Source organism: Vipera ursinii, assembly GCF_947247035.1.
Source record: "Vipera ursinii genome assembly, chromosome: 5".
Lineage (NCBI taxonomy): Eukaryota > Metazoa > Chordata > Lepidosauria > Squamata > Viperidae > Vipera > Vipera ursinii.
In genome coordinates, this window is record NC_139518.1 from 62,104,504 (window position 1) to 62,124,371 (window position 19,868).

At 37.9% G+C, this 19,868-nt stretch overlaps 1 protein-coding gene across 4 annotated transcripts in view; it reads left to right on the forward strand.

Moving 5' to 3' along the window:
* The first annotated feature begins 618 nt into the window (after window positions 1-618).
* EDRF1 (erythroid differentiation regulatory factor 1) overlaps window positions 619-19,868 on the forward strand; it is a 53,575-nt gene continuing 34,325 nt past the window's right edge. For 2 of the 4 annotated variants that reach the window (XM_083364100.1, XM_083364101.1), the window contains exons 1-12: window positions 619-826; window positions 2,419-2,627; window positions 6,035-6,101; window positions 8,703-8,828; window positions 9,944-10,068; window positions 11,391-11,550; window positions 14,107-14,208; window positions 14,484-14,605; window positions 15,174-15,285; window positions 16,149-16,296; window positions 18,194-18,302; window positions 19,299-19,410. In XM_083364100.1, the coding sequence (XP_083220226.1) occupies window positions 713-826; window positions 2,419-2,627; window positions 6,035-6,101; window positions 8,703-8,828; window positions 9,944-10,068; window positions 11,391-11,550; window positions 14,107-14,208; window positions 14,484-14,605; window positions 15,174-15,285; window positions 16,149-16,296; window positions 18,194-18,302; window positions 19,299-19,410 (1,506 nt within the window). In that variant the 5' untranslated portion in view covers window positions 619-712. The remainder of the gene's footprint in view (window positions 827-2,418; window positions 2,628-6,034; window positions 6,102-8,702; window positions 8,829-9,943; window positions 10,069-11,390; window positions 11,551-14,106; window positions 14,209-14,483; window positions 14,606-15,173; window positions 15,286-16,148; window positions 16,297-18,193; window positions 18,303-19,298; window positions 19,411-19,868) is intronic. The other 2 variants (XM_083364102.1, XM_083364103.1) reach the window with 1 other exon arrangement.

A 19,868-nucleotide genomic window follows, 5' to 3' on the forward strand; every position in this document is an offset into this window, starting at 1 on the left:
AAAATTAAATTTTGTTGCATACAGCTCTCAAAGGGTCACCACCTCTGATATATACTCCTTGTTCGGGGCCCGCTCAAATTTCACATTGTCCGTTTTAGTCTCTAGGGCAGGGGTCTTCAAACTTGGCCCTTTTATGACTTGTGGACTTCAACTCCCAGAATTCCTCAGCCAGCAAAGCTGGCTGAGGTATTCTGGGAGTTGAAGTCCACAAGTCATAAAAGGGCCAAGTTTGAAGACCCCTGCTCTAGGGAGTGAACAATGGCAAACAGGACAGATGGAAATGGGGTTGGACTAGAAGACCTCAAAGGTCCTTTCCAACTCTCGTTATTCTGACTATTACGGGCTACGTGCTCCCGAGTCGACAGTTAATAATGGCAATGAACCATTTCCACGATCCCACAGCGAAGGGGGGGGGGGGAAACGCGCCTTCCCTGCGCTTTTCTCCTCGCTTGCCTCGCTCGCTTCCTTTTCCCCTCTCGCGGATCAGCAGGAGATCTCGCGAGATCTTGCCTGCGCGCGGGAGCTTTCCTCTGGCCAGGAACGGAACCAAAAAGAAACCCAGCGAAGAAAGAGAAATTGCTGGACGGCTGAGGTGGCTTCGCGTCCTTTCCGGTGGTTGCCAAATTGCAGGAACCTCCTCCCGCCGGAGAGGGCTTTCAACTTCCTGTGGCAACTTGCTGCTCTCTCCGCGGCCGCCAGCCGAGCGAAACGAATGGGGGACCTCTGGGGAACGGGGGCTGGGGTTTGCCCCAACGAGAGAAGCTACCCCGGGACGTCGGAACCCGGGCAAGTGGCGCTGACAGGAGAGCAAGAAGAGCCGAAGCAGGTATCTCAGCGCGGCTTCACGGCAGCTGCTAACTCCTTCCCGGGAGTCCCAGGACTCTGTGCTTCTGCTCTGCCTTCCCAGGGGTCCTTTGAGCCCAACCAAAGGCGAAACCCACAGCTGCCTTCTTTCTGTGGCAGTCGCCTGGACTTGGGGGCCCGTGTGAATCAAGGCAGCGTTTAGTTCCTTTTCACGTGGCAGGACCTGCCAATGGGTGAAGTTGGGACAGACAGAAGTCAAACCCCTAACTGACGCAGAGAAGTCCGTTTTTTCTGGGTCTCCTCGCGGACAACCTCTGGCTAGTTACTTCCCTGGTGTTTATGGTTTCCAGTTGCTTAACTAGAGAGGAGGACAAGCGGAGTCCTTTGTGAAATGGAATTCCTGGGATTCTGCAGAAATATCTGGTGCATTATCTGGTACAATATCTGGTACATAGATCGCGTGAAGTACTAATACCACTTTACAATGCTTTGGTAAGGCCACACCTGGAATACTGCATCCAGTTTTGGTCACCACGATGTAAAAAAGATGTCGAGACTCTAGAAAGGGTACAGAGAAGAGCAACAAAGATGATTAGGGGGCTGGAGGCTAAAACATATAGGGAACGGTTGCTGGAATTGGGTATGTGTAGTTTAATGAAGAGAAGGGTGAGGGGTGACATGATAGCAGTGTTCCAATATCTCAGGGGCCGCCACAAAGAAGAGGGAGCCAAGCTATTCCCCAAAGCACCTGAAAGCAGGACAAGAAGCAACGGATGGAAACTAGTCAAGGAGAGAAGCAACCTAGAACTAAGGAGAAACTTCCTGACAGTTAGAACAATTAACCAGTGGAACAACCTGCCTCCAGAGGTGGTGAATGCTCCAACACTGGAGGTTTTTAAGAAGAGACTGGACAGCCATTTGCCTGAAATGGTATAGGGTTTCCTGCCTGAGCAGGGGGTTGGACTAGATGACCTCCAAGGTCCCTTCCAACTTTATATTATATTATTATTATTATTATTATTATTAGACACAACTGTCTTGTGGTTGTAGAGGGGCATCAAAATAGCTTCAGAGCATTTGCTAGTTTTCCTGCTTTTGTGGCAGCAGAAATGTTTCTATTCCTCAAGTGGTATGGAGGATCAGAAAGTCTTCCTCATTTCCCCAGTGTCCCTAGAGATGAACTCTGTTACCCAAACTGATAGCTTTAGTTGTCACATATAAAAATTGAAGAAGCTTCTTGGATGAGAAGCAAAACATCTTCAAGGAAAAACAAAGAAAGTCCATTTAAGAGCCTTGGTGGAGCAGTGGGCTAATGCCTCCTTAAGTAACACCAGCTGCCTGGTGTTACTTAAGGAGAAGAAGGGTGGGATATAAATGGAATTAAAATAAAAATAAATAAATAAAATAAATATTTGCTTTTGCAAAAGCACCTTTGAGACAACCAGACTCTCTGGATGACTGGGAATCTCCATAGACGTATCAAAACTGAGTAGTTATTTTTGCTTATTCTTTTTTATGATTACTTTTGAATGTGATCAATTGAGTGAACTATACATGTACAGAGTATGTGCAGTTGAACTTTGTAATTCTTTCATTTTTTTAAATATAATTTAGGGATCTGTGCTGTTGCTTGGTGGCAATGAAATAAAGAGCAGTGCTGTGGTAAAATATTCATCTGCACCACCACAAGCAGCATTTTCCCGTCTTCAAGAAAAGACTGATCTAAAACTTCCACCTGCTAACTGGTTGCGTGAAAGTGCAAAACTGGGACCAGCAGGGGCAACTATTCTTGGCAATAGCAAGAAAAGCAAACCATTTTCAAGGTAAATATTCAGAATCTTTTTTATCCCTGTCTTAGTAAAAAATACTCTCAAGTTTATTATAAGGCATCTAATGAGTTCTAAATTATAGATAAATTTGTGTGGAAGGTGAAATATAGGATCTAAAGAATTTTGCATCAGTTCATTCAAACACACATACATATGATGTTAGAAGATTGACATTTTCAGCAAATGGAAAGCTGTTGCAGAAAACGAAGACATATAATTGAGCTTTTAATAAAGTCCCAATAAAATGGCTGGTTTAAGTACTAATTAATTTTAATTCCAAAGTTAATCTTATGAAATAGTGATTTGACATGAAAATTGAATAGAAAAGATGGAAACTGTAGAAGCAACAGTGGGGAACTAGGCCAGAATATTATAGAGGCACTGCGGAGGAACCCTTGAGATAAAGGGGTGAGGAAACCTCTATGAGGTAATTACAGTTTCTGGGAGGAGCATACCTAAAGGTAAAGGTTCCCCCACACGTGCGTGTTAGTCGTTTCCAACTCTAGGGGCCGGTGCTCATCTCCGTTTCAAAGCCGAAGAGCCAGCGCTTGTCCAAGGACGTCTCCGTGGTCATGTGGCCGGCATGACTAGATGCCAAAGGCGCACAGAACGCTGTTACCTTCCCACCGTAGTGGTCCCTATTTTTCTACTTGCATTTTTACGTGCTTTTGAACTGCTAGGTTGGCAGAAGCTGGGACGAGTAACAGGCGCTGACTCTGTTACGCGGCACTCGGGATTCGACCCGCCAAACTGCCAACCTTCTGATCGACAAGCTCAGCGTCCTAACCCACTGAGCCACCGCATCCCTTTTTAGGAGCATACCTAGGGCTCCCTAAAAATTCAGATGACCATTAGATGGTATAGAAAATATTTTTCTCTACTATATATCTGTGCTGTTATCTAATGACTGTGCTACATTTTGCAGCCCAAATGTAGTATATCTACCAACATTCTATTTATATATTTATATACATATATATACATATATATAGGGACGCGGTGGCTCAGTGGGTTAGAACGCTGAGCTTGTCGATCAGAAGGTCAGCAGTTTGGCGGGTCGAATCCCGAGTGCCGCGTAACAGAGTGAGCGCCTGTTACTCGTCCCAGCTTCTGCCAACCTAGCAGTTCGAAAGCAGGTCCGGGCTGCCAAGTTGGAAAGGTTGGGGACTTCTGGTCTAATCAAAAAAGTCAATTTATGATAAACCCGTTTGGTCTAGTAGTGGTTAAGGCAACAGACTAGAATGCAGGAGATTGTAGGTTTTAGTCCTGCTTTAGTCATGAAAGCCAGCTGGGTGACTTTGGGCCTGTCATCCTCAGCCCAATTAACCTCACAGTATTGTTGTGGAAAAAATAGAAGGAGGAAGGTATATTGGATATGTTTGTTGCCTTGAGTTATTTTGTAATAACTGCATTATCCTGTATTATTTTTGTAAAAATAATACAGGCTGGATACAAATAAATAAAATTTATCTATTTTGGCAAAATCTGTGAACTTCATCAACCATTCATCCATAATGGGGAGCATTAAATCTTTCCATCTGTACATCTTGCCACAGTAATCATATATTGAAGTAATCTTCCATGGCTTTTTCTAGCTGTTTTATTCATTAAACTTAAATCTACCTACTCAAATTCTGATGTGATTCTGATGTGAATCCAACCTTATTTTGGTGCAGAATAAAACAGAGTAATGAATAGGATTAGAAAGGAACAGTTGTATTCTGTGCAAGGATATGGTACAGAATGATATATTTCTAATCAGCTCTCTTCTCTTCTCTGTGTTCATTACAATAACTGAGCATATATAAGTATTCCTTGACTTACAACTATTTATTTCGTGTCAGAAGTTATTGAAAAAAGTGACTTATGACCAGTTTTCACACATGCGACCATAGCAGCACCCCAATGGTCACATGATCAGACTTTGGGCACTTGGCAAGTGGCATGTATTTATGATAGTTGCACTGTCCCGGGGTGATGTGATTACCATTTTAACCTTCCTAGCTGGCTTCCAACAAGCAAAGAAAAAATTGGGAAGCCAGATTCACTTAACAACCACATAATTCACTTAGCAACTGCAGTGATTTGCTTAACAATTGTGCCAATAAAGGCTGCAAAATGGGACAAAACTCATTTAACACCTGCCTTGCTCAATATCAGGAGATCCTCAGTCATCCAGGTCATAGTTATCCCAAGGGTGCTTTTTCACAAGGCAACTGGACTTCCTTGTTTTTCTTTAAAGACGTTTCACTTTGAGCTGAAGAAGCTTCTTGGATGAGAGGTGAAAACGTCTTCAAAGAAAAATGTCTTTAAAGAAAAACAAAGTCCAGTTCCCTTGTGAAAAAGCACCTTTGGGATAACCTGCCTTGCTTAGCAACAGAAATTTGGAGCTCAATTGTAATCATAAGTTGAGAACTATCTGAATCATTTTTATTTGAATTTTCTTCTTCCGTTTTCTTTGATAACCCCAAAAATATGTTTTAAATATTGTTAATACATTTTGCTGGGGAGAATGAGTGCAAGTAGCCTTTGCTCTAAGACCGGTTGTTTATATGACCGCATTTTGGGTGCTCAGTAACACAGGCATATATTTACAGCCATTTGCAGCACATGCAATCACATGACCATGATTTACAATGTTTTTGCCAAAACCAGCTTTTACTTCCAGTTTCTAGCAAAAAACAACCAATAGCAAACAATGAGTTCATTTAACGATTTCTGCAAAAGTCTTAAAATTGAGTCTGGTCAAATGGTGGCCTGCTTTATAAATGTAATTGTGGACTCAATTACAGTTGTAATTCGATGACTACCTGTACATATTTGTTTTTCTGAGGAAAAATAATGGCAATAAATAAAGAGTTTTAAAAAAAGAAATATTTTTCTGAGGAAAAGGACTGAGATCTCTTCCTCTAAAAATCAATAACAATAATACAGATGGTAGATTGTGGTTCCCTTTTTTCTTGCTTACAACTGAATTAGTGGTAATGATGGGTTTTCTTAGCATCACCCTTCACACCCTTACTGCCAAGAGGTCAGGAGGAAGCAGTGGTCTAAACTTCTGATATTTAAATGATTTATAATGTTGTTTATACATATAATTTGGATTACATTTAAAAGCTATGTATCGATTAAGTACTATGGAATGCAATCCTTTGGCAGTTCTTCATTCTTTTTTGGTTTTAGAAAAGGATAATTCCCTTTTTAGCCAGACTTTTTAAATTAGATTATGGTGATTTTAATACCGGTTTTAAAGTAGTTTCAATTTTAAAAAGTCTGTTAGCTGTTTTGAATGCCTTGGTGATGAAAAGATGGGGTACAAAACTGAAATGTTAAAAGTTGGTGCATTGATTTTGAAAAATAAATCTAAGACTTGATTAATTTCATATCTTTATTTAAAATAGTTTTGGCATGGCATATGATTTTATCGACTCAGTTGGAAACGATGTGGATGTTGTATCTGATTCTGAGGTATGTATATTCTTAAGTAACATAGTATAGCGTACAATACAAACTTGCTAAACTATGTAATTGATCTTACTACTTTAAAGGGGGAGAGCTTTGTGCTAAAATTATTTTATTACATTTATATTGCATTTATATATTATATTTATTACATTTATATTCCACATTATATATTTGTATTGGTTATTTTAGTGTTTATTGTGAATTTTGGTTGGTATATTGATATAACAATACTGACTTTAGTCATGTGCACACTAACAATTTCTGCTACTATTTATCAGCATTAAATGCTTTTAATATTGAGTTATTCATATTTTACAAAAATAGGGTTGTCTTTTAATAGGATAATTGACAAAATCTAATTCAAATGTCATGGGTTGAATCCAAAGGTATGTGCAAAATGAACCTCTCTCTAACAAGCCTAGCAATGTAGGGCTATAAAAGCTGAGCAGAGAGACAGCAGAATGTGGTAAGGTTGGAGTTGTGTGGGTGTGAAAGGAAAGGTGATTTGGGTTTATTTGGGGAACTAAAGAATCCTTAAAGTAGCCTAAGGCAAATTTACTAGTACTGTTCTCGATCAATGGGGCTCAAAAGAGAAGTAGTAGTGGAGGAGCAGAAGTTGTAGTAGCCTAGGAGAAAAGTATATAGTGAACTGTGGGTGTGTTGCCTAGAAGCTAGGTGGGGTTGTGTTGGCTGTCCTGGAGTTTTCGAGCCCACTAACCTGTGGTTATATAAAAGAACCTCTGACAGTATCTTTCCATTCAGAGAAGTGGTCCAATCAAATTAAAATGGGGCAATTTATTAATTTCCCATTCAGAGTTTGGAATTTCTTCTGCTACATCCAGTAGTATATATTTTGGTATATATTTTGTTTTGAGTGGGGAGATGAGGTATTACAGAGGAAAGGATGATCTAAAACTTTGCAGAGATCAGTCTTCTAGAAGGTAGCCAATGTTCAGGCAAGTCTCACCTCTTAAGAGGAGATTGCTTCATAGCTCCACAGATGCTATGATGGAGAAATATCGCCTCCTGACCGCAGTACCACTAGTTGTATAGAAGTGCTATGGTTTGTCCCATTCCTGAAATTAAAATATTCCTTAAACCTTTGAGAGTTCTCAGTATTTTCTCATGTTGCATATTTCATTTTTTGTAGTGTTTTTAATAGCACATTTTAAAATCCTGTTAGGCATATAAAGATGCCAGGCTAATGACTTGTACTATTTCCATCTCCAGTTGGAGATGGCTAAAAACAGTAGTTGCTGATTATGCAGTTTAGCACACTGTCTTCACAAAGACATGTTTTCACCTTTTCCAAACCAGGAATTATAGCCTTAGTTTGCAATAGATTTTGACTTTATTTTTCATTAGGCCAGATCAAGATAATATATGTCAGTGGTCCCCAGCCTTTCTGCCTTTGCGGACTGGGGGGTGGGGAGAGGGAATGTTTCTGCGTGAGTGGCGTATGCCCGCCGCTCACACAAATGGAGCTGCGTGCGCTTGTCACTGCCGTTTTAATTTTGTCAGCAGCTCGTTTCTGTCTGTCTTTTTCTGCCTAGAAAAAGTTTCTCACAGTTACTTCTTACTTTTCCCTTCTGCCTGATGAGAGAATGTAGTCAGTTTAGGTCTTTTGTTTTCTCATTAAAAGTTTTACAATAGAATATGCCTCGGATTTTCTTTCTTTGATATTCACCATGCAAATGAACCACGGTCCAGCCTCCTCTGGTCGGAATGTTAATTATTCCACGACAGCGCTCACCCACTGCTTCCACGGCCTGGTTCTGAATGGGCCACGGCTTGGTAGTGGGCCATGGCCCAGGTGTCGGGGACCCCTAACACATGTATTTAGATTATTAGCTCCTAAAGAAGGAGTGGGCAATTTCTGAGTGAAAAAGAAATGCAGTTTTAGAGTGGACAGAGATGCAAGTCACTGAGCTCAAGCCACATGAAGAGCTGCAATTAACATTTCAGAAACAGCTCTGGACTTCAGTGGCACTCCTGCTAGAACATTAAGCAGGAGAATAACAAACGAAAGCCAAAATATGTACCAAGTGTGTTAATACTTTCCTGTTTATACTTCCAGCTCACTACTACTTCTACATAGGAATTTCCTCAAGTCATAATATCTGACAGCATAATATTTAAATAGGCCATGGTTTACAGCTTTTCAGTTTTCCTCTGCTTAATATTCCAGTTTTTAGTTACAGCAATGCTGGGATTAGAAAAATATCCACAATTTGTTAATTTGAACAACATTATCCTAAGTTATAGTTAGTATAAAACATAGTTCCTGAACTGTTTTCAAACCAACATTTCTGACTCATGTTTTAAAGTTTATAGGAAATGTGAGGTGCTAATTCAATGTTACACCAAACCATAGGATGACTTCCTTAATCAGAATTCACAGACGTTTTGCTGAATATCTGAACCGTTTTCAAATTTCATTGAAAAGCCTTTCAAAATTTTGATGGTGTTCACAAATGTCAGTCATTTGCTCTAAAACCAATTCATTTCTCTCTTTATTATTCCTCTCAAGTTTATCTGTATTGAAACTTTTGAGTTGCAGCTCTGCCTAATTCCTTAAAAACATTGTGTTTACTTATTCTGCAGAATATTAAAAAGCTTCTTAAGATACCTTACAGCAAATCACATGTCAGCATGGCAGTACATCGAATTGGGAGAACGCTTCTTTTGGATGATTTAGACATTCAAGAACTCTTCATGAGATCATCGCAGGTGGTCACAGTTCTATTGTAATATTTTATTTAGTTGACAAGTGTCGCTATTTATCCTTCAATGATATTAACAGAAACACTTAGGATTCTTGCTAGGAGACTTGGGACGGTGAAACAATCTGTGGTCTCAGGAGAATTCTAGGGTTAGGATTATTGCAGCCAATTCTGTGCAACATCTATCAATACATTTTGATAAAAGGCACACATCTTCCTTTTTTTAGAATTTTGTCTGATGAAACAATTGAAAGAATTCAAAAGATCAACTTGTAGGTAATATGTGGTATAATATACTACTTCAACAGCTGGAGGCACTATTGCTTTAATACAGCTAAGAAAAAAAATAAGACAAAGCAGAAAAAAGAAAACACTAAAGTAGGTAATTGCTAAATAAAATACATTATCTATTTTTGAACAACAAATTAGGCTTTACCTAAGAATCATATTGGCCAGTCTTTCTAATGTATAATTCAAGAGGTAATTCATAGGCTAAGGATACATACATTTCAGTGAGCCACTTCTTAATATCAAATGAACAGCTCTCTTAATAGATACGAATTTCAGGGCTGTAAATTAGACCAAAAAAGAAAGAAAAAAAGAAAAAAAAGGGAAAAGATGGAAAACCATTCATTTTTAATTTTTTACAGGTAATTCTCAAATTTCTGTTGTTAAGTGAATTTTGCCCCATTTTATGACTTTTCTTGCCACACTTAAATGAGTAATTGCAGTTATTAAGTTAGTAACATGATTGTTAATGAATCTGACTTCCCCATTGACTTTACTTCTCAGAAGATTGCAAAAAGTGATCATGTGACCCCAGGACACTGCAACTGTCAAATGAGTCAGTTTTCAAGTGTCTGAATTTTGACCATGTAACCATGGTTGTAAGTGTGAAAAATGATCATAAGTCACTTTTTTCAGTGCAGTAACTTTGAATGGTCACTAAGTGAAATGTTAAGTCAAGCATACCTATATTACAAAAATAGATGTACTGCCTGAATACCAGGCTGTATGTATTTTATATACTGTTGTCAAGAAACCTGTTTTATCTTTTTTTTAACCATTAATAAGATAATTGCTATTTATCTTTTTAAGTTCTTATTTTTGTTTGCCATGTAGACTGGAGACTGGACGTGGCTGAAAGAATTCTATCAGAGATTAATAGATCAGAAGTGGCAGCGAAAAAAGAAGAGCAAAGAACATTGGTACCACAAAGCTATACTTTCCAAATTTTTATATTACAGGTACCTTTTGGTATTTTTTTTCTGGTTTTTGTAATTTTATTAAAAAAATTCCCTTGTATTTAGCCTGCACTGTATCTACATCCTAAGCAAAAAAATCTTCATTTCAAAGCTTAGGCAAAAATAGATCTCTTTTGTTTCTGAACATTGACTGAGAAAAAAAGAGTGAATAGAAGCTGATTTTCCCTCCAGATTTTATAGACCTTCATTTCTCATGGAAAGTCGTTCCAAAAGGTTCCCTTCCTTTGGAGAGCTGCAGTTTTTATAGCTAGCCAAGGAAATATTAAAGTTTCCATGAACATGTAGCACTTTGAATCCAGATTAGTATTAGAAATGGATAATTTCTATTTAATATTCTTTTCTTAAGTATCTAAAGAAATTGAATTAACAAACTGTCTTAACAGTCTATACCAGTGGTAGGCAACCTTGGCTCTTTTATGACTCATGGACTTCAAGTCCATGAGTCATAAAAGAGCCGAGGTTGCCTACCCCTGGTCTATACTTTTGTAATGGTGGATCCATATGGTTGAATGGCAGCAAATTGCATGCCTGTGAAAATGTATGGCTTTTCTGGTCTAATACTAATTATCAAAAGCAAAATGATGAGATCCAGGGACAGGTAACTTATTCAGGAAACTGGGTCCAAAGCAGAGAAGGGGGTTGAATCCTGAAATATACATATTGACCTGTACAAATTATACCAAAATAGTGTTTCATAGATAGTAAATAGGTGCTATCAAAAAATGGCAAATAGAATAATCTGCACAAGAAAGACAGCACACGTACACAGTGCATATCACATCAAACTGCGTCAAAACAAAACCTGAGCAACCTACTGTATATTCATGTACTATTTACTCATCCCTTATCTAATACACCCATGATATTTTTCCATTATCCTTTCTGCATATGCGCCTTGGTAGCTAGGCACTGTGTTAAACTGAAAAGACTTTTATAGACTTAAGGATTATCCTTGTAAAGAAATACGGCATTGTAGACTAAGGCTAAGTTTTTAAGTATGGTAGACTCCCTTTTAGAAATAATGATAAAATTTAAAAGAGACAAATCTATTATGTTACAGTTGCTTGAAATATAGATACCATATTGGGAACCTTAGTTTTGTGTGGATAAAAACAAAAGTGGCCGATTGAGAAATGTAATACTTATATTCTCTTCTATTGAAACCATGCTATGGGATAAAAATACATTATAAAAAAATCTTTGTGTCATATTGCAAATATTTGTATGTTATTTAAAAATAACATTAAAATGTAGGATTTTTATGAAAATGATTTCATTAACATTTTCAGTTTCTTTCTTGACAGCATCAATGGTGATGAAGCTGCTCAACCTGTTCCTAGTTCCAAAGAGCAAAATCAAGAAGAAAGTGCAGAAGATGAAACTGATGAACCTAGCAGAGTTTCTTGGCCAGCTCCTTTTGAAATGCCTTCCTCCCTTTCTGAAGATGCAAGTGCTTCTAATCAGGTAAATATTGTGTCCTTTCTATCTTAATAGTAGAAGTTGTTTCTTAAAGCACCCATTGCCAATGTCTAGTCTGGTGACTGTTAAACCGCAGGGACAAATTGCAGCTTCTTGCCCTTTTTTACAGGTAGATGGGAGCAAAATACTTCTTGTAATGAGTGTACAAGAGCTCACTAGATAGCATGGTGTGGAGAGTGCTTAGGATATCCAAATTATTTATGTACATGAGCTTGAGTAGAAGTCCTAAATAAACTATTAAACATACTTCAGATTATGCTGTTTGATGTGTTTTGGCTGTATTCAGAAGAGATTATAAAGTACTTTGGATAACGTGAATATTTGGAAGTTCACTGGTCATACAAAAAATAAATGAGAGTATGTTTGAGAAAAATACGTAAATTATACTGATACTTTTTTTCTGGTGTGATAGAAAGATTTATGGTTTTCTTCCCTGTTTTAAGCTCTGAATAGTGAATGGAGAAGAAATTTGGAAAAATAGATTGCTTAAAACCTATATAATACCTCATGTCCTTATTTATGTCAGGCCAGTTTTTAATTGTTATTACTTTGCTTCAGATAATCTGGTTAATAAGGAAAATCTGTAATTCAATTTTTGTATGTTGTTTAAAAATGTGCCAAACCTCATTGACATTATAGATTCTACCTACTTAAAAGGTAAAGGTAAAGGTTCCCCCGCACACGCGTGCTAGTCATTTCCAACTCTAGAGGCCGGTGCTCATCTCCGTTTCAAAGCCGAAGAGCCAGCGCTTGTCCGAGGACGTCTCCGTGGTCATGTGGCTGGCATGACTAGACGCCAAAGGCACACGGAACGCTGTTACCTTCTCACCGTAGTGGTCCCTATTTTTCTACTTGCATTTTTACGTGCTTTCGAACTGCTAGGTTGGCAGAAGCTGGGACGAGTAACAGGCGCTGACTCTGTTACGCGGCACTCGGGATTCGACCCGCCAAACTGCCAACCATCTGATCGACAAGCTCAGCGTCCTAACCCACTGAGTCACTGCATCCCTTTCTACCTACTTAGCTAAATTTAATTAACTCTTATCATTACTGGCTATATTATTTTAAAAAAATTGATTTAGCCCCTTTATGTTTTTAACACCTTCACATTTCTAGTCTTGCATAAAAGTGTTAGAGCCTTTGAGTTTCTCCCACATTCTTATGCTAGGAGTGTGGTGGCTCATGTGGTTAGGACGCTGGGTTGGAGGTTAGCAAGCCTGCGTTTGAGACCTGTGTGCTGTTGCTTGGTGGGTTGAGCTGCCGTTATTCGCTCCAACGTTTGACAGGGACATGGAAGGAAATTCACACAAACATGCCTGGCCAACAGTGATGTCACTCACGAATGAAGGCAAATATATATGTTCCAGGATCCAATCTGGGTCACTCACTGGAACCAGAAGTTTAGTCTTCCAAGCTTTTGGACTTGTGCTAGAGCCCATCCTCAGAGAACTTCTCTCTAGCAGAGTGTGTGTTTTGGGCTATTCTGTGTGTAGCATTTATATGGTGCTTGGTTGTGTGTGGCTTTTTAGTTGTTGCTTGGGGTGTTGATGGCTGGCTATTAAGTAGTTTTCTATGGTATCCTTGTGTTGCCAAGACCTTGCCCCCCTAAGTATTTGATAAGCTGGTGGTAAATCAGTACTCCTTTTGACTGAGAATGATGTCACTGGCTAATCCTTTCAACTCAGAAACGCTTTACATAGTGCCTCTGACACAGACGGGATGGGCTACTTGTCCTTTCAAAATTCAGGATGTTTTTCTTTGTCTACCTCTTGATCTTTTTGCACCACTATGTTGTTCAACATTTTCTCTTGCTTTAACTTGCTTATAATAACTGCATGGGTAGCCAATATGTCATAAACTGATACTTAGATATATGGTAGAACTACTGAAAAGGTGTCGTCAGTCTATAGTGCTTTTTGGCAAGACTGGAAAAATCTGTGACCTCTCTATGTAGCTCATGAACAATTTAACTTCCAGAAGCCTATGCTCTGGTAGAAAGCCTTTCCCCATTTACTCACTTTCTTAAAGGTTTTCTGTGTAGTCCAGCAGTAATTTCTTTTGTTTCCTCTTAAAAAGAAGTCAGTGTTTCTTTTACCATGATTGGGCTCAAAAATTTGGGAATGAAAAAACAGTTAATAAAACTGAAGGATATTTGTAATATAAATGCAAGCAAATATTTTGTCATCCATTGGGAACATTTATAATTTTATTATTGCAAAACATTTAAGTACCTGTATCGAAGTCTAGTGTGTAAGTAATCTTGCTTGAATTTTATGCAGAAATTGGTAGAATTATGTTTTTCTGGATAAGACTGCTCGTATGAACAAAGAAATTGCAAAGATTTAAAAGGAGATGTTTCTAAACCATTTTCATGATGGACTGTTGAAAGGTATCAGTTGAAAAGAACCTAGTAAATATGTATGCTCGGTGAATAAAGCCTTCACAGATCGGTTATAAAATATGCAAAATAGGTACTTTATTAAAAACAGAGTTTATATAATTTCAACAGTAGAATCACTTATGCCCTTGTGCTTTTCACAGGGAAATGTGCCTCTTGAACCCTCATATGTAGTGGGGCATGTGGCCTCAGCCCCCAAAGAACAAAACCTAACTACTTTGTTCAGTGACGGGGAAAGCAGTCAGGTATGATTTTATGTGGAATTTGACCTGAGGAAAACCCCCTTGCTCAGTTTGATTTATAGTGTAGCTGAGGGTGGGGAGGGATCATTTTAATCATTTGTTTTGTGGCATCTGCCATCTTGATTTTTTTATTGTGAAAGTCTAGAATAGCTACCATGTATTATCTTTTATTTGCGTCTTGTGCATCTTGCTTTTTTTTTAAAGTCTGTAAAGCTATGCTACTTTTTTATAATAGAGAGAATAAATGTTTATACATGGCATGTTCTTCAAATTTAAAGGGTCTTAAAAATGACTTTGTTCGGAACATCTTATGGACATTTGAAGATATTCACATGTTGGTAGGGTCAAATATGCCTATATTTGGAGGAGGAAGATACCCTGCTGTCAGCTTGCGTCTCAGGTGAATAAAGTGAATTAGATAAGATAGCTCGCTGTTGGAAAATGCTCCTTTTGTTTTTATTTATAACTTGCTGTTAAAAAGTCACATCAAAAAGTAATTCCTTATTCAATATGAACTAAGTTTAAGTATTTCCAATAGATGAGGAGTCTGAAAAAAATTAATCTATGTTTGTCTATTTTGCAAAAAAAATTTGTAAAATATTGATAGGTCAAACTGTTTTATATGTATATTTCTCATTTTTGGCCTCTGTATTTCACTTGGAATTAATTATTTAATTTATATGATCTTCTGATTAATTGGTTTTAAAGGACAAGCTTAAAATTGCTTCTTGAATTGAAAAGTTTCCACTACATAATAGAAATAAAATTATAAAGATGCTCATTATTCAAAGCCACTGTTGATTTCATATCTGTTGCAAATGTTTTCATTTTCCTATTAGTCATGATAGCTAATATTCACAAGGTTATATTGTATTAACCTAGTATTTAATTTGGAATCAACACTATATTTTTAATGAGTCCTAACTAAGATTTTATTGAAATAACATTAGAACATTTTTTATTTTAAGGGATAACAATAAGCGAATTAATGTGCTAACAGGAATTGATTATTGGTTGGACAACTTGATCTGTAATGTTCCAGAACTTGTTATGTGTTTTCATGTCAATGGAATTGTTCAGGTAAGTTTTTAGTCAAAATATTCTAATGGCTTTCTTAATCTCAATCAGCAAAAGAATAAGTCAGAGAGTTAATGTATACATTTGCTATGATTTTCTCCAGCGTGGTGTCCCCTATATATGTTCTGAAATAATCTTTGAAGTTCCTAGCTAGCTTAGCTGATTACTGAGGAGAATATTAGTTGAAGAAAATGAAAAGCATCCATTCAAGGAAGGTTGCTATGGCAAGTGGCTAGCAGCCCATCTGAGATTTCTTGGTGAATGTTTTTGTAAGCGCCTGTTTTATATTCACTTTCAGCAGTACACAAGAACTTACTTTTATGCATGTTAACAACTGTGACTTCTGTATTATATCAACCAACTTATCACAAAAAGTTGTGCAAGCTTTTTAGCTTTATGGGTAGTCCTCCACAACCCTGGTGGAACCTGCCCATTACAGTTGCAAGTGGTGAGAGCCGTTAAGCCAGAAAGCCTTTCTCAACAAGCCCCCCACCCCGATGCAGCTGTTAAAAAAAAACCTCACAGGTCATTAAATGGAGCATTGAGTGCCTTTTGTGGGAAAGGCACTGCCTGTCCTGGGCCTCTCAAGGCTTTCCGCACCTCCTGAGACTCCCCGTGCCCCACCCACCCTTCAAGGTCCCAATAGGCTTTAGGTGAAGCACTGCAGCATCCCTGTGGTTGATTGTAAGGGCAAACTACTGCAGGGACTGTAATGTCAGGGTTAGGTTGTAAGTAGCTTTGGGGCATCCAGCATAGCTTCAAACAGTTGCTAAGGGAGGACTACTGTATAATGAAACTTTTGCAATCAGTGCTTCAGGTAGTATATTTTTTCAGTTCTAAAAAATTCTTCAAAATTTTTATTGCAGAAATATGAAATGATTAAGACAGAAGATATACCCAATTTGGAGAACTCCAATTTCTCTACTAAAGTAATAAAGGATATTGCTCAAAATATTTTATCTTTTCTGAAATCAAATTGTACAAAAGAAGGACATACATACTGGCTGTTTAAAGGTAAGATTCTTTAAAAAAATTGTTTTTGAAAGGGCAATTAGCAATATGGCAGTGATTTGGAATGAAATATGGTACGGAAGGCTCACAGTTCTTAGAAAATAAAGAAGATAGTGAAATAGCAATCTCTTTCCCAAAATTTTCTAATCACTGGCTGCACTGACAATGCATAGAATTTCTTTTTCATTTACCCCAGCATAAGGAGATAGTATTTTGTGCTATTAAGTTACTGTTTGCCACTACTGCGATCTTGTGAGCTTTCAGGCTTCCAATCAGGGGGAGTAATAGCAACAGCACTTAGAGTTTTATACCACTTTACAGCCCTCCCTAAGCACTTTACAGAGTCAACATGTTGCCCCCAACAGTCTGGGTCCTCATTTTACTGACCTCAGAAGGATGGAAGGCTGGGTCAACCTTCACTGGCTAACAGTGAAGATCAAACCCCTGGCAGTTGGCAGAATTAGCCTACAATACTGCATTCTAACCACTGTGCTACCACAGCTCATACATCTAATACCTTCATGTGCAAGATGCACGTATCCCAACAGGAAGAAGGTTTCAAATTTTTCAGTTTTGTGTGTTGATTGGAAGACCTTGAGCCATAATAATGGTTAGGTAAACTGAAAGCAGAGCAAATTTTTTTTTAATTTTAATTCCATTTATATCCCGCCCTTCTCCGAAGACTCAGGGCGGCTTACAAGCTTAGCAGTAGCCTTCATTCTATGTATATGCCTGCTTATTAGGGCTTTCACACACACCCCAAGCGGCATTATTACAAAGTCAGCTTAATTGCCCCCAACAATCTGGGTCCTCATTTTACCTACCTCGGAAGGATGGAAGGCTGGGTCAACCTTTAGCCAGTGAAGATAAAACCCCTGGCAGTTGGCAGAATTAGCCTACAATACTGCATTCTAACCACTGTGCTACCACAGCTCATACATCTAATATCTTCATGTGCAAGATGCACGTAACCCAACAGGAAGAAGGTTTCAAATTTTTCAGTTTTGTGTGTTGATTGGAAGACCTTGAGCCATAATAATGGTTAGGTAAACTGAAAGCAGAGCAAAATTTTTTTTAATTTTAATTCCATTTATATCCCGCCCTTCTCCGAAGACTCAGGGCGGCTTACAAGCTTAGCAGTAGCCTTCATTCTATGTATATGCCTGCTTATTAGGGCTTTCACACACACCCCAAGCGGCATTATTACAAAGTCAGCTTAATTGCCCCCAACAATCTGGGTCCTCATTTTACCTACCTCGGAAGGATGGAAGGCTGGGTCAACCTTTAGCCAGTGAAGATAAAACCCCTGGCAGTTGGCAGAATTAGCCTACAATACTGCATTCTAACCACTGTGCTACCACAGCTCATACATCTAATATCTTCATGTGCAAGATGCACGTAACCCAACAGGAAGAAGGTTTCAAATTTTTCAGTTTTGTGTGTTGATTGGAAGACCTTGAGCCATAATAATGGTTAGGTAAACTGAAAGCAGAGCAAAATTTTTTTTAATTTTAATTCCATTTATATCCCGCCCTTCTCCGAAGACTCAGGGCGGCTTACAAGCTTAGCAGTAGCCTTCATTCTATGTATATGCCTGCTTATTAGGGCTTTCACACACACACCAAGCGGCATTATTACAAAGTCAGCTTAATTGCCCCCAACAATCTGGGTCCTCATTTTACCTACCTCGGAAGGATGGAAGGCTGAGTCAACCTTGAGCCTGGTGGGATGCGAACCTGCACTAATTGCAGGCAGCTGGTGTTACTAAAGGAGGCATTAGCCCTCTGCTCCACCATTAGCTTTATATTCTATAATACTATAGAATTATCAACAATTCTGGCTTTTGATTCTTTGGACTTCTAATTTTATCAGACAAACTGGAAAACATTTTTTCTTTCAGCAAGTGGAAGTGATATAGTGAAGTTGTATGATCTCACCACCCTGTGCGAAGAAACAGAAGATAAATACCAAAACCCTTTCACAATGCCAGTAGCAATTCTTCTCTATAAGTAAGTTAGTCTATATATCACGAGGATTCAAATCTATATAAAAGAAGGATTGGGTGACCCTTCTTTTACATATGTACACTCAAGACCTTTACCAAAAGTAAAATGTTAATCCTAGTGGCTATGTAAAATGTAATCCTATAGGCACTTGTTTTGATGCAGTGCATAACTTTTTAAAAAGTAATTAAATGGAGTCTGATATAGGGTTTTATATTGTAGGAGGAAAGAATGCAAGGGAAAAAAGCAAAATATTTGTATTTTATATCTGAATAGCAACCTATCCTACCCTATAAGTATGTTGAGTAATACCTAATGAAAATTCATTTTCAATTACATCTTATTAAATGATTTATTGCAGTATTTGATCCCAATGTTGAAATACTAATATTAGTAAAAGTGCTAATTTGTGTACAAGAAAATTGGAAAATGCACTGTTGGATTTTATTTTAATTTTGTAATCATCTAGATACTTGAAGTTGACATGAAAAAATTTGCTTTATAACCCATGCTGATTTGTCCCCCAAGGATAAACAATGTCTTGGGCGGGGTTTGTGTGTGTTCAGTTTAATTGTCTTCTCTTTTGAAAGCAAAGTAAACATTATGCCAACTTTATTTAGCTTGCTTTAGCCAAAGGGAGCAGCTGTGGGTCCATTAGAACTAAAGCTAGCCCTGGCAAACTGTCAGAAAATGAAATGCCTCATAATCTTTACAGGATTTTTATCAGTTGCCTTCTAAGACAAAAGGGGGTGGGATGTGTGTTTTGTGTTTAAAAGCAAAACTTGTGCTGAAGTACTAGAAAGACAACATTCAAAACAGTAGATGAGCGAAATTCCGAATTAAATTAAAGCGAGTAAAAAAGATTGTCTACAATCACATGAGCATTTTCTTGTCCTTGAAATATTTACAATGCATCCTTTTCTGACACACATTTAAAATAAAATGTCAGTAGATATTTGAAATGTGAGAACTTCTATTTCTTTTCTGTTTCCTTTTGCTTAGAGTGGCATGCAATATGATGTTGAAAAAAACTCAAAACCGGAAACATTATGGTACTATTAGAACTTTACTCCTTAATTGCGTAAAATTATTGGACAAGGGCAGGCATCCTCAGGTAAGAATTAAATCTATATGCTGTTGTTTCCGTATCCCATGGGCACCCAGTGAAAACATTTTATGTGGACTGGTTAAAATTAAGTATATGTTTGATCTCCAATTACAATGGAAGGGTCTTCGTGTTTATGCAATCTCACTGAATTCTAGATTACATATAATGCTAAGTCACTTCAATGAACTTTGGCTGTATATATTCCCTTCATAAAATAGCTGGAATTTGTTGTATCTGACATATTTAAACCTGGCTTATTTGAATAAAGTGAACTTAATTTGCCTTTTCAGCTATAACAGTTAAAATACTGGAACCATGTCCTTGCTGGGGAATTTTGGATTGAAAACTCATTCACATGTTGCCAAAATAATGTTTAGTGTTATAAGTGAACTTAATGAGTACATCCTATTCTACCGTTTAAAATAAGCATGTTTTTTAACTATAATTTTACCTTGAAATCCATT